The sequence below is a fragment of the Camarhynchus parvulus genome, chromosome 4, assembly GCF_901933205.1.
Source record: "Camarhynchus parvulus chromosome 4, STF_HiC, whole genome shotgun sequence".
Classification (NCBI taxonomy): Eukaryota; Metazoa; Chordata; class Aves; order Passeriformes; family Thraupidae; genus Camarhynchus; species Camarhynchus parvulus.
In genome coordinates this window covers 13,415,266-13,427,632 of record NC_044574.1, presented here as the reverse complement: position 1 = coordinate 13,427,632, position 12,367 = coordinate 13,415,266, and the positions used below count along the sequence as shown (strand labels likewise).

The 12,367-nt window shown below is 42.2% G+C and overlaps 1 protein-coding gene across 2 annotated transcripts in view; it reads right to left on the bottom strand.

Annotated features, from left to right (window-relative positions):
* STX18 (syntaxin 18) overlaps positions 1-3,519 on the bottom strand; it is a 58,968-nt gene extending 55,449 nt beyond the window's left edge. Inside the window, exon 1 of one of the 2 annotated variants that reach the window (XM_030948207.1) lies at positions 3,149-3,519. In XM_030948207.1, the coding sequence (XP_030804067.1) occupies positions 3,149-3,313 (165 nt within the window). In that variant the 5' untranslated portion in view covers positions 3,314-3,519. The remainder of the gene's footprint in view (positions 1-3,148) is intronic. The other variant, XM_030948208.1, reaches the window with a different exon arrangement.
* Between the last annotated feature and the right edge of the window lie 8,848 nt (positions 3,520-12,367).

Below are 12,367 nucleotides of genomic sequence, written 5' to 3'. Positions count from 1 at the left end.
TCATCTTTGATTTATATGAATGGAACAATTTGATCAGAGTTAAATAACATCACCAACAACATCAGTCCCTGCAACTAACTTTACCATGGTTATAGACGAGCTTGTAACATCCTTGTGTTAAGAACTTAGTCTCAAATACAAAAACCTTCATCAGCTCTCCAGAGACTGCAGCAACACAGTATACCTCAGCATAAAATAGCCAGCTTCAAAAAAATACAAATTAATACAGAATGCTGAAATACTTTCTTGTGAGTAACACAAAACTCCAAGAGCACACATCTCTAAACCAGCTTCCCTACACAATATTGATTCAAGTCAAAACTCTTATATTCTACATTCTCTGTGTCTCCTTCAATCCACCTAAAAAAATCATGTCAAGTTTGAGAATGTAAAATAAGAATTTATAACTTTATCTCCCAGGTGTAATGAACCTTTACCATACATACAGAACCTGTGTAGGATTACTGGTTACAATATTGCAGGATTACTGCTTACAATTTGTTACAGCTTTTCCTCCAAACACTAAGCACCTTCAATCTTCCCTCTTAAATATCACTTAGAGACTGTATACAACGAAGTCAAAACCCAAAGAAGTTTCCACAGCCCTTGGATCCTACAGCAAAAGTCACAGTCCTTCAGGGGCAGAAAGGAGAAAGAGAACATTCAGTGTATGATATTTATATCACTCAATAAAGTTTAGCAAAGTGCTCAAACACCTTAATTATGTGATACAAAACCTCTGCGCATTGGGCTAGAGAGATCTCTGATCCTACAACTGAATGCCTGCCCAGTGCCACACTCCAGCTGTGCTGCAGCTGTGAGCAACCGGCTGCTCCTCCTGGAGCTTGGAGCACAAGCAGCATCAGCACAGCTCTACCTGCAAATGCTATGCAAACCCACACAGAATAGAATGTTGACAGGAGTAGTTCTCTCTGTAGACTCTACTATTTCACTACTTTCACATTTGCATGTCAGATGGAGAACTTGCACTAAGGACTTCGGGCTTCTCTAGTTTGGAGAAAAGGAGGCTGAGGGGCAACCTCATTGCTCTACATTTTCCTGAGGAGAGGACATGAAGAAGGAAGTGCCAATCTTTTCCCACTGGTATCCAGAGTCAGGATGACTGGGAATGGTTCAAAGCTGTGCCAGGAGGGGTTTAGACTGGATATCAGGAAGCATTTTATAATGAGCAGGTGGTTAAACATCAGAAGAGGCTTCCCAAGGAGGTGGTTGGTGCCCCAAGCCTGTCAGTGTTCAAGGGGCATTTGGCCAATTCCCTTAATAACTTGTTTAATTTTTGCTCAACCCTGAAGGGGTCAGGCAGTTGGAGTAGATGCTGGCTGTAGGTCCTTTCTAACTGAAATATTCTATTCTGCAACCAAGTAAGGCATAAAGATAGTGGTGACTAAGTGTAGCTTATTCAGGGTCTTTACTATTAGAGAGTTTGGCACATACATGATCAAACTGAACTGTATTTGGCTGAAACAAACAGCTAAAATAATAATTAATTTTACTATAAATCTTATTCTTCTAGCTGCAGTTTCATTGTTTTATTCACACATTGAAATGATGTTCTGTGGTCTGGTGAGCTGTTGGCTCACTGTCACAAAGGAACTGGGTTAGAGAGCAAGGCCAGCCCACCTTGCTCCTTCTCACTGACCAGCTGTCAACAGGCACCACGTGTTCACACTGCAGCTTTTGCTTCTTCTCCAAAGTCATACTTTATATAAGTACTATTAATTAAAACCATTGTCCCCCTCAGACAGTTCAGCTCATCCCCCTTGGCACTAGCTGTTTACTTCACCTGATGCTCTCACAAATTAAACAAGACATTCTTCTCCATGCCCTTGTCCTTTTTTCTGTTGTCCGGACAGTGCACTGAGGAAACTCAGAAAGGGTGAGGAGTTCAGAGAAAAAAACTGGGATCATCAGGAAACAGCAGTTGTGAACAGGGGTAGGCCAAAGAACCAGGGCAGAAAAAAAAGGCCACAGCTATAGCATGCATGCTATCACTGCACAGGACCACAGCAGGGCAAGAAGATGGAGGTGAGGGTAGGCTTGAGGATGTACAGAACTTTAGAAAACAAAACCAAACCTGGGAATAGGCAAAGAAGCCCTGGTAGCAGGAAGGTAAGGGGGAGCAAAGACGAGGGGGGGGAGGAAGAGGTTGGCATGAACCTAGTCTGAGACTGTAAATACTCTGAAATACAAACACAGAAACGGAGCAGGAGGAACCAAAATGCAGACAGAGATAATACTAGTGGCAATGGGGCAAAAGACTTGTTCAGAGGGAACAAACAAATCTGTGGCTATAAGAGTGTCTAGAATGGAACCTAAAAACCTCATATTTCCTTGTGCTTCCTCTGCTACCATAAACCACTTGTGCATTTCTCATTTAGTCCCAAACTTGCAAATCCGTTCTGTAAGTCTGTCTCCTCAGAGTTCCTTAGTTTTTCAACATGCAGTCCAGTGCTTTATCAAAGACATGTTATTCAAACCCTGCCTTTGACTCAGAATGGAGGAAAACAATATGCAACAAAATTGTTTTTACAGAACGACTATGGACTGAGAACTGCTGTTAATGCCGATCATCTTTCACTTCTTTTACTCCTGAACTTTTCAGTGTTTGTCTTTGCAAGTCTTAAAATTTTCCGATGACCTTTGTACATGTAATCTCCCTAGGGCTGCCACACTGACAGCGGAAGCCAGCACGCCAAAGGCAGTAAAGGGAGCAGCGCTGCAGACGCGGACGAACGCGTGTACGTACTATGGCAGCTCTGTTACGTGGCAGCCGGCAGGAGGAATCGGCCGTGCTCAGCCCGCAGGCACGGGCCGGAGGGGCGGCGGATCCGCATGGACACAGCCGCAGCCCCGGCAGGAGCCCCCGGGAAGGGCCGCGCCGCGGGGAACGCGGGCGACAGGCGGGCTCGGAGCCGGCCCCGGCCGCGCCGGGCCCCGGCTCTCACGCCGCGCTCCCAGCCCACACCCGTGTGGGAAAGTGCCGCCCCGCGGCTCTTTGCGGGCGACTCCGGGGCCCGCTCGCTCTCCCCGGAGAGCGCTGGACGCTCTGAGGCGGCGGTGAGGGCCGTGCTGCCCGCCCGGGAGGAGCCGCTGCCGCCCCTCGCCCTCCCCCCGGGGCCGCACTCACCACCTCCCGCGCCCTGCCGGTGAAGTCGCTTTTGGAGCGGGCGGTGCCCCGCTTGAGCAGCTCGTCCCTGGCGCTGTCCCCCGCCGCCGCCACCCCCAGCGCCTTGTTGCGGGTCTTCACGGTCTTCACGCTGGCCTTGAAGAGCAGGGTGATGTCCACCGCCATGGCGGCCGCCGGTGCCGCCGCGCGCCCTTCCCCGCGCAACGCGGCCCCGCGCGGCGCGTTCCGGCTGAGGGGCGGGGAGGCCGCGGCGGCGCGGGAGCGGCTCCGGCAGCGCCCGGAGATATCCCGGGGCCGCCCGGGATAAGAATGCCCTGTGCGGGACGGGAGGGAACGGAGCCGTGTCCCAGCACAGCCTGCACGTGTAACCAGCGCTGTACGGAAAAGAGAACGTGTACGGTGTAACGACCCCCCTCTAGGGCGCCCTGCCAAGTTTAGCCAAGCAGTGCTGGTGCAAGGCAGGTTAATTAGAGCTGATTAATGCATATTAACGAGATCTGCACTGCGATCTGGGGTAGGCGCTGCTGTGAGGCTCCCCTAGGCAATGCCATCGGTGTGATCAGACACTGATCTCAGTGGTGACAGGGACAGGACCCGAGGCAATGGCCTGAGGTTGTGTCGGGGAGGTTTAGGTGAGGTGTTACAAAATGTTCTTCTCCCAGAGATGGATGCCGGCACAGGCTCCCCAGGGAAACAGCCACAGCCTGACAGAGATCAGGAAGAGTCTGGGCACACGGTGTGACTCTTGGGGTGCCCCGTGTGGGACCGGGAGTTGGACCCGATGATCCTTCTCGGTCCCTTCCAACACAGAATATTCTGTGTTTCTGTGATTCCATGTATGCCCCATGACCACATATCCCTGTGCAGGCAGAGCAGCCTTGTTACACCTGGAGGGTGCAGCGATGGTTTCCTCTGCAGAAGAGAAAGCTGACTTCCCAGATCCCCCAGTCTGCTGCCATCGTGCACTGGGACAGTGTCACATCAGTACCTGCAAGGTGTATCACAATGTTTGTAACCCGATTTCAGAATAAACTTTGTGAAATAACCTTTGTTATGGATGCTATAACTTTGTTACAACACAGTGTTCTGTACAGTGGCCTAGCTATGTGAGATTACGTGGTACCATGGGGAAAGGTTTTGACCAAATAAGTAGTGGTGGTGTTTATATAAATGTGCTTATGCATACATATGTGCCACCCAATGCTCCGGGATCCAGCAGACACCATGTAGCTTTTAACTGTCCTTTCACTGACCAGAAGCACATTTATTCCCTGACACAGTCTCCAAAGAACACAATTTCAAAATCCTACCTCACCCCAGCAGACTGAAACTTAATCAACCAGAACTATTTTTCCCATCTACTCTGGGGTATCAGGCTTTCTTCTCATGTTGATTACTACTCTGCTTTCAGTTTAGTTCCCATCAATTCAGCCTTAGCTGCATATTAGTGGTTCCCTCACAGTCATATTGTAATTAGCATTCATTCGTACTTCGTTATTATTGTTCTATTTTAAATTGTGTTTTTATTGTGGTATGGATACATATTTCTAATTAAAGACTGGTTTAAGTCTCTGTCCTCGGTGCTGGATTTACAACGAGAATATATTTAAGGCATTAAATAAGTGGACAATGAAGGAGATTAAAGTTGTCATTCCAGGAATGCCAGCAGTACTTGATTGAACCCTGAGCCAAATGCTTTCTCTTTCAAGATTAAGAAATTCAGTATAATGATACTTCAGCAAAGGACATGTTTAATAAAGCTATGTGAAACACATACATAGTAAATGAGATCCTTTCAGGTATGTTCCCAATCTTGCATTAGCAAAACCTGAGCAGTCACATTTAATAAACTTTCAGGAATGACTTGATCATGCTGACATCCTCAGTCCTAAACTTCTTGAAGACACTTCTGACATGTTCATGAATGCTACCTGTTAAGGTAATTTTCATGTGTGTAGTTCTGCCATCCTTATAATAATTAACAACTCATTCCACGTACACATTCTTTATCAGGCACTTGCACAGGTCAGTTTTTGTCAGTAGAAACAAGAAGGACACATCTTGGCCCATGGTAGTATGCTGCTGAAAGTGTAGGTGGTAGCATTAACCTGTATATTCAACTGTATGGTTTGTTCCAATATTTAATGAAGCAAAGATTTGCACTCCCTTAAGGTATTCTCACTGAAGTGGCCATTGGATAAGAATCTGCAGAGTTTTTCTATTAGAGTGCTGTTTTTATTACATTTAAACTGTAGAAATATGAAAGCTATTTTGAAATTTTGAACTTCACCTTCCCTTCCTGCTTTTAGAAAAAAACAATGCGTTGGTGTCTGTGTCAAGTAATAGTTTAATTATTTTCTAATGAGATTTAGATTCTTTAAAATAGCTGGAATCCTTTATAGATATTTTGACCAAAAAAAAAAAAAGGAATCTACAGTTCATTAAAGCAGAGTAAATTTTAACAGACATACTATATTTTACCTCCTAATTTTGCAAAGGTTTATACACATATTAAACTACTTTGAATACTCCCACTGAGGTCAGTGGAACCTCACAAGGCACACACATAACTCTTTTACTAGATCAGGACCTTAGCTGGAAATTCTTTGGGAACAAGATCATGTCTTCATTTCTATTTTACTTATTTATTTGTGCTTTATGCATGTGACCAGTAGTTACTGAAAAACACCCCAAAACAGTAATAGTAATATTACACAACCAATTTTGAACCTCAACAGTCTTAAAACTTCCATTCCAGCTCAAGGAAATAAACACAGACACATTTTAGAAGAAACAGAGTATTAAAATTCCATATAGCTGATCTCATCTGCCAGAAATAGACTGAACAGTTAATCTGGCAAAAGAAAAACTTAAAGTGCCTTTTTAATGTGAAAGAAGGTTGCTCAAATGGTCTAACTCATTAGGTATATAATACCCAGGGCCTTTGCTGTAGAGATAGATAGCTTTGGAGATTACAACTGCTTTAAAATCAGTTGCTAAGAACTGGTGCCCAGAGCTTTCATTTGAACTTGATCTGAGCTTCCTGTATACAGTAACTGCATCTCCTCACTAGCCATTTGCACTTCCACAGCCACCTTCTTTTAAAAGCTTAGAGCTTACTTTGGAGCAGATATGTTTCAATAATACATGCTGGAGCTTCCTGTAATTGCTAAAAACACTCACCTTGAAATTTAAGATTTTAAGGTTGGAGTAAAATCCCAGAAACACTCACAAAGCACTACAGTCCCACCTGGAGCAATGCAAGTAAGTTGGTGCGACCACATGCACTGTGCACTCTGTTGTGCCCCAGCAGGAGCATGTCTGGAAGAAAAGAAATTAGGACATTGCAAACTGCAACAGTTTTGTATTCAGTGTGAGGACAGCAAACTGATCATCAGGTCTTGGTGTACCTGCCTGCTTAATAGGCAGTCCTAGGAAAATCTGCCAGTGAAAAAGAGTTCATGTTTCCCTGTGATTATCAACGTGCCCATTAAAGCGGGGCTGATGGGGTTGTCTCAGAGACAGGTAACTTCTCAAATTGTAATTTCCTTTGGTGTAAAAGACAAACAAAAGGGAAAAAGCTCTTGAACTTCCTCCCAATGTTACAAAGGTCCTAATTTGGCACAGGCAATAGTAAACTACCTGTGGTCCATTTTTTTTTTGGCATAAACCCAGTAACTTTCTTTATGTGATGGCAGTGTTGCAAACTGAAGAGAATATCAAGAGGAAGGCAATTTGCTCACAGTGCACATTTGTAACCAAGACAAATCAGAAAGGGAGAAACTCCATTTGATGACAGTTTGAACTTTTAAGCCAGTAGTGTGCATACTTACTGGCTTATGCTCAAAGTAAATGCAACTTTGTGGATGTGCAGAGAAATCTTCTTCAGTGTTTAAAAGTGGGGCTGGAAGACACTACAACCTGTACAAGGAAAATATGGTCACTTAATTGAAACAAAGTTTTGTGGAAAGAATGGATATTAACTGCAACTTGTGTTGTCTGTGGCCACAAATATTGAATGCTAGAAACCAGTTCAACTGGCAGGAGAGTGATCTTCCATTGATTCCCTGTTAACAACATGCAAAAGTGATGATAGGGTGGCCTGTACAAAAGGATGGGTAAAACAAAAATGCAAAAAAAATTAAAATGTAGAAAGAACCTATTTAAAGAATTATTGTAAAGGCGAAGAGGGGAGAAAATGGAAAGAGCTTCTCTGAAGTTATTTACAGACAATGAAAGGGGAAAGGATGTTTTGAGATCTGGACCTTTTTTTTTTCAATTTTCTCATAAGAAATTCAAATCCTGCTGTGTATATAACAAACCATCCAACATGATGGTTGGATGGGCATTGAATTGATGTTTTTTTATGTGCTTTGAAAGAGGAAAAATCAAATTGGAATTTTAATTCTGTTTCAATTGATGTAAACAGCAATGACCAAAAGATATGTCAGGGAAACAATGTCTTAATGCCTGAGTGCTTCCCACATTTACAGGGTCAGAAATAACAATAAGCCAAATCAAAGAAATTTCCATTGCTGGGATTTGTGTCAGGCCCAGCATATGTCACTAGAAATCCTACAAGGTCTTTGCCAAACCCACAAAGGGCTGGAGTAATTCCATAGCTCCATTTGGACATTTCTGAGGTTAGGCAATGGCTCACTATCTGCTGGATATCATGTAGATTAGCAGGAGAGTGGCTTGTCACTGTCTCCTTTACAGTAGCTAAAGGCAGCACCACTTTACACCAGTAAAGGCACCAAATTAATTGACATTGCAGTACTCAAAATTAAGTTATCTTTAGTTCTGTTACTTATAACTTCAAGCTTCTGTGTGTTCTCCAGATATTTCCCTGGTTTTGTTACAACTAAGCTCCCTGACCCTTTTCATGGCTCAGTTGCCCAAAGCACTGCTGTGAGTACAAGGGAAGGGATGGGAACAAATATCTTGTGGGAGAAAGTGCAGGAAGGCTCTGCAAGAGCCCCAGCTCAGACTGGTTTATTCTGTCCGTGAACAAACACTAAAACACAAACCAGCAGAAATAAACCAGGCAGAGTAGCCTTACAGAGTAATTTTATTCTCATTTGTTTAGTAACTCCACAAAGCCACTGGAAGAGGCATAGAAAATAAGTGTTTGACTCTGTTTATCTTGGTAGAAGCAGGAGTTGAGCTAGATGTAAATAGGTGTTAGAGCACTTTTGGCAGGTTTGTAGCCTGCATAACAGCTCTGTATAGAGATCCTGAGCTGGCTCCAAGCAGACTGGCATGTCCACAGCATACTGGATTCAGTGCCCTGGCCGGCTTCTGCCAAAGTGTAATCATATCCCTTTTCAGCTTAGATTTATACAAAGGCATTATTATTGCAATATGGAATGTACCTTACCTGACAAGGTCTTTTCATGTTGATGACTGAGTCAGTGACCTGGTTTTCCTGGTCGTTTTGTCTTTTCCAGCTGATGAACCTGCTGTTTAGAGGAGAAATCTTTTTTGTTAGTCCCTAGAGGAAAATAAGGAAATAATTTATATTCCTTAACTCTAAACAATCTCAGAGTTGGTACACAGTCTCAGCTCATTCTCTAGTCACTTCTACAGCCAGCAGCCCTTTTGGTACATGTGCCATTCATTCTAAGGGATATCTGTGGTGGGTGCGAGGCATCTTATTCTTCCAGTGCTTGTTTTCACAACCAGGCTTAGATCAGAACTTTAGCCCAGACTGGGCATTCTCGGAGATTAAAGTAATATAATCTTTCTTATCATGATGATTCCTGTGATAAAAATGTAATATACCAAAATGAAATGATTCAATACTTCCTTGAGAACACTGGAGGGAGCTCACAGAAAGAGACAGGAAAGAAAAAGAGAAAAGGTGGCAAGAAAGAGAAGTTGTTTCAGTTCTGTGAAAAGTTCAGTCAATATTTACACTTACAGATTGCATTTCATTTCAATACATGTACAAATGTAGGAAAGAGGCATTTTTGCTTATATTAAATTCTGGTGATTTTTCTCTTTATTTGTATCCTGGCATCATTGTAACTTTCTATTTTGAACACATTTACTCAGAAAACATGCTTAGGAGGCCTTTTCTTTTTCACTTAAATTATGTTTATTTGAGTTCTCTTGTTTCTGTTCACTTGGCTTCATGCTTTGCAGTCTGATATTTAATCTAAAATGAGGGAGGGGGACTTTGGCAGATTGTAGTTATACATCCCCTAGGAAAATACCATCATCTTCAGTGAACACAATATAATGAGGAGGTGTCCTATTACATAATTGAGGAGGCATTGTCTTTTATATGCATTCTGGTTCATTTTTCACACTAAATTAATCTTAATAAACATCTGCTTTGAGTAAAGAGAGTTTTGTGATATTTCAACCATGACCTCTCTGGAAGTCCAAATGATTTTGCTTTATGTTTCAGACTGGAGTATTCTTTTGAAACATTTCCCTTTACTATATGATAATCAGTGTGTTAACATGAGCTGATTAATCCCATCAGTCAACACTGATACCATGGCTCTTATGCCCTTTCCCTAATAGACTCCTGGTTACAAAATCACTAGCTTCCTAAATGAATTCAGGGCAATCTTGCAAATTATGGAGGTCAAATTTGATGATCACAGTGGTCCACTCTGGCATATAATCTACGAATCTGTAACTCAAACTGTAAGAACTACAAATAACTCTACCATAGCAGTAAATTAAGAAATAAAACTAGCTGTTTTTAAGAGAGATCTTGATATATTAATGAAAAAAGTTATATAAACTAGTTGTCTAAAATATCTGGAGCAAGGCTTTGGTGGCTCTGTAGCACTTCCAGATCTATTTTCCTGTGTTTCAATTGCTCATCAGCTTGTTCTCATTTTTAATATTTGTTTTATAACGGTTTTTGATACAGTTACTAGGATAACAAATTAAAGATGGATTTTAGCTTTTTAAAGAAAGGCTCTCTTTCATTTCAGATGACAGACTGAATTGAGGCCTATGAATAATGCTTGTGTTGACCTGCCAGAATATGTCTTCACAGCAATGAATTCTCAAATACCCAGGCTGAGCTTATTCATTTTGAAGTCAATGGGAGGGAAGGCAATACAGCCCAGTGCTGAATCAGGCTGCATTTTAGCATAACAGCAATCATATAGTGGGGTTTTTAAAAAATAGGAAAATACTTTGCAAAAGCCGCATTTGGTTTTCTGTGCGTGACTTTTGCTATAGAGTTTATCTGCTCAAAATCCTACTGCCATACAGCATGAGTTCAATAAAAATGTTCAAAATGTGTTGCAGAGTTCCAGAGTTACAGTTCTTTCCTGCCCTACTAGTTTGTAACTTTGGACAGAGTTGCAGCTCAGGGAAGAGCTGAACTGAATGAATATGGGGTATGGAGACATTTCCAAGAAAAGTAGGAAGTGGGTTTGGTAATTTATTCGGTAACACACTAAGAATCTGGTCCAATTAAAATAATGGGTAAAGTTTACACTAGCTCAGAGGGAATAAATACAAAGCAAACCATTTTAAGAGCAAGCTTCTTACTCCAGAGATACACCTCAGATGAGACAAAGGAAGTGTGCCATTCCTTTTTGTCATTACCAGTTTCATGGCTGTTTTTAACAGGATTGAGACTGGGAAAAGGATTGTAGACCATCAGGTCTTGGCTAAATTTCATCTCCAGTAGCTGTTTAACTACCTTCATTTCATCCTGTGGTTTCCATTATTTATAGTGGTGCTAGATTTTACTACCCTTGCTGCATTTTCCTCAAAATGTACTTGCCTTCCACTAACAGGTGACTGGCTCCTGGTATGTTTTGCTGCCTCATGGAAAGATTTATAGAATTTTGTAAGTATCTGTGAAACACTTAGAGCTACTTGTTTGAAAAAGACCTTGGAGATGCTAGTTGAAATTCATAATCACTGGAAATCCCAATATGTAAATCAAAAGATTAAAGCAAGAACGTGTTTTCTTTTTTTCACATTTCCCCTCACTCTATTTCATTAAATTACTATTTATCGCGCTGTTTCTATTTCTTTGGCTGCTCGTTGGCAGAGCCCCAGCAGCTTGGTGACAGGGCGGGAGGAGCAGGGGCGCGGGACGCGGTTCCACCGGCTCCGGGTGGAGCGGGCGCTGACAGAGCCGGCCCCGGCCGCCCGTGCCCTGCGCTCTCTCGCTGCCGCTTGTGTGGCTGCCCAGACCCAGGGGGATCGCCTTGCATCTCCTGTAGGCTTATGTTTCCATCGGATTGGCTTGCTCACGGGTGCCAGCATATTGAATGCAGCGAGGGCGCATAAGCAGAGGCGACCGGGAGGTTAGGATTCCCTTTTCCAGCAGTGACCCCTTGCAAGGGTGATGGGAACTGAGAGAGAAACCATACTGTGCAATGACTGCTGATCATGGCTGCCCTTGTTTCTATTTAAAACACATTTAGAACATGTGAAGTTAAAAATACTCTGATAATCAGATACCTTTATGGTTCTCAAAATTAGCTCACACACACACAAAATTTCTCAAAATCTTGACTACAATTATTTTTCTTAGGGCTTTATCTCTAGGGAAATCTTTCAGACATGGATTATTTGGTTGTTACCTGCATGGAGCTGAGCATCAAAACCCTCTTCTTTATGACTATGTGGTGCTATAATACAAATATGAGATAACAAAAGAACACTAAATTCATATTCTAAGGTTAGTATCAAATGAGTGGATTTCAAAGATACATTAAAAGTCCCATTTGTTTTGTTTAAAAAAATTAGAAACTCTTCTAAAAGTTAGAAAAGTTTTAAGAAAAGTTAGAAAAGAATATTTAGAAAGATATACCTTGCAGTGTATCATGTCATGTGAATTTCAACATCTCTGCCTATAATCCAAACTTTGAATCGAGATTGAGTGGGTATCAGCCATCATGCATCACCAAACCCATTTATTCAATTCATTGTCTCCTTTGCTTTCCAATTCATAATTGCTTCCAACATACATGCTTAAACTTGCAACTGTAATTTATTTGTCAACACATTTCCATTAACTAATCACAAATTATCAGCTTCAGTTCTGTAGGTCTGACTACAGGTAAGTTTTCCCTTAGTCCAACACACTTTAGAGCTCAAATGGAGATTTTGAATGTGATTACAAGTGATAAGATATGTAATGATGGCAATATTTTGCGCTGGAAAGGGTATTTTTAGACTTCCATGCTTGTGAATGCATTTGTGTAGAACTAAATTACTATGAAACCA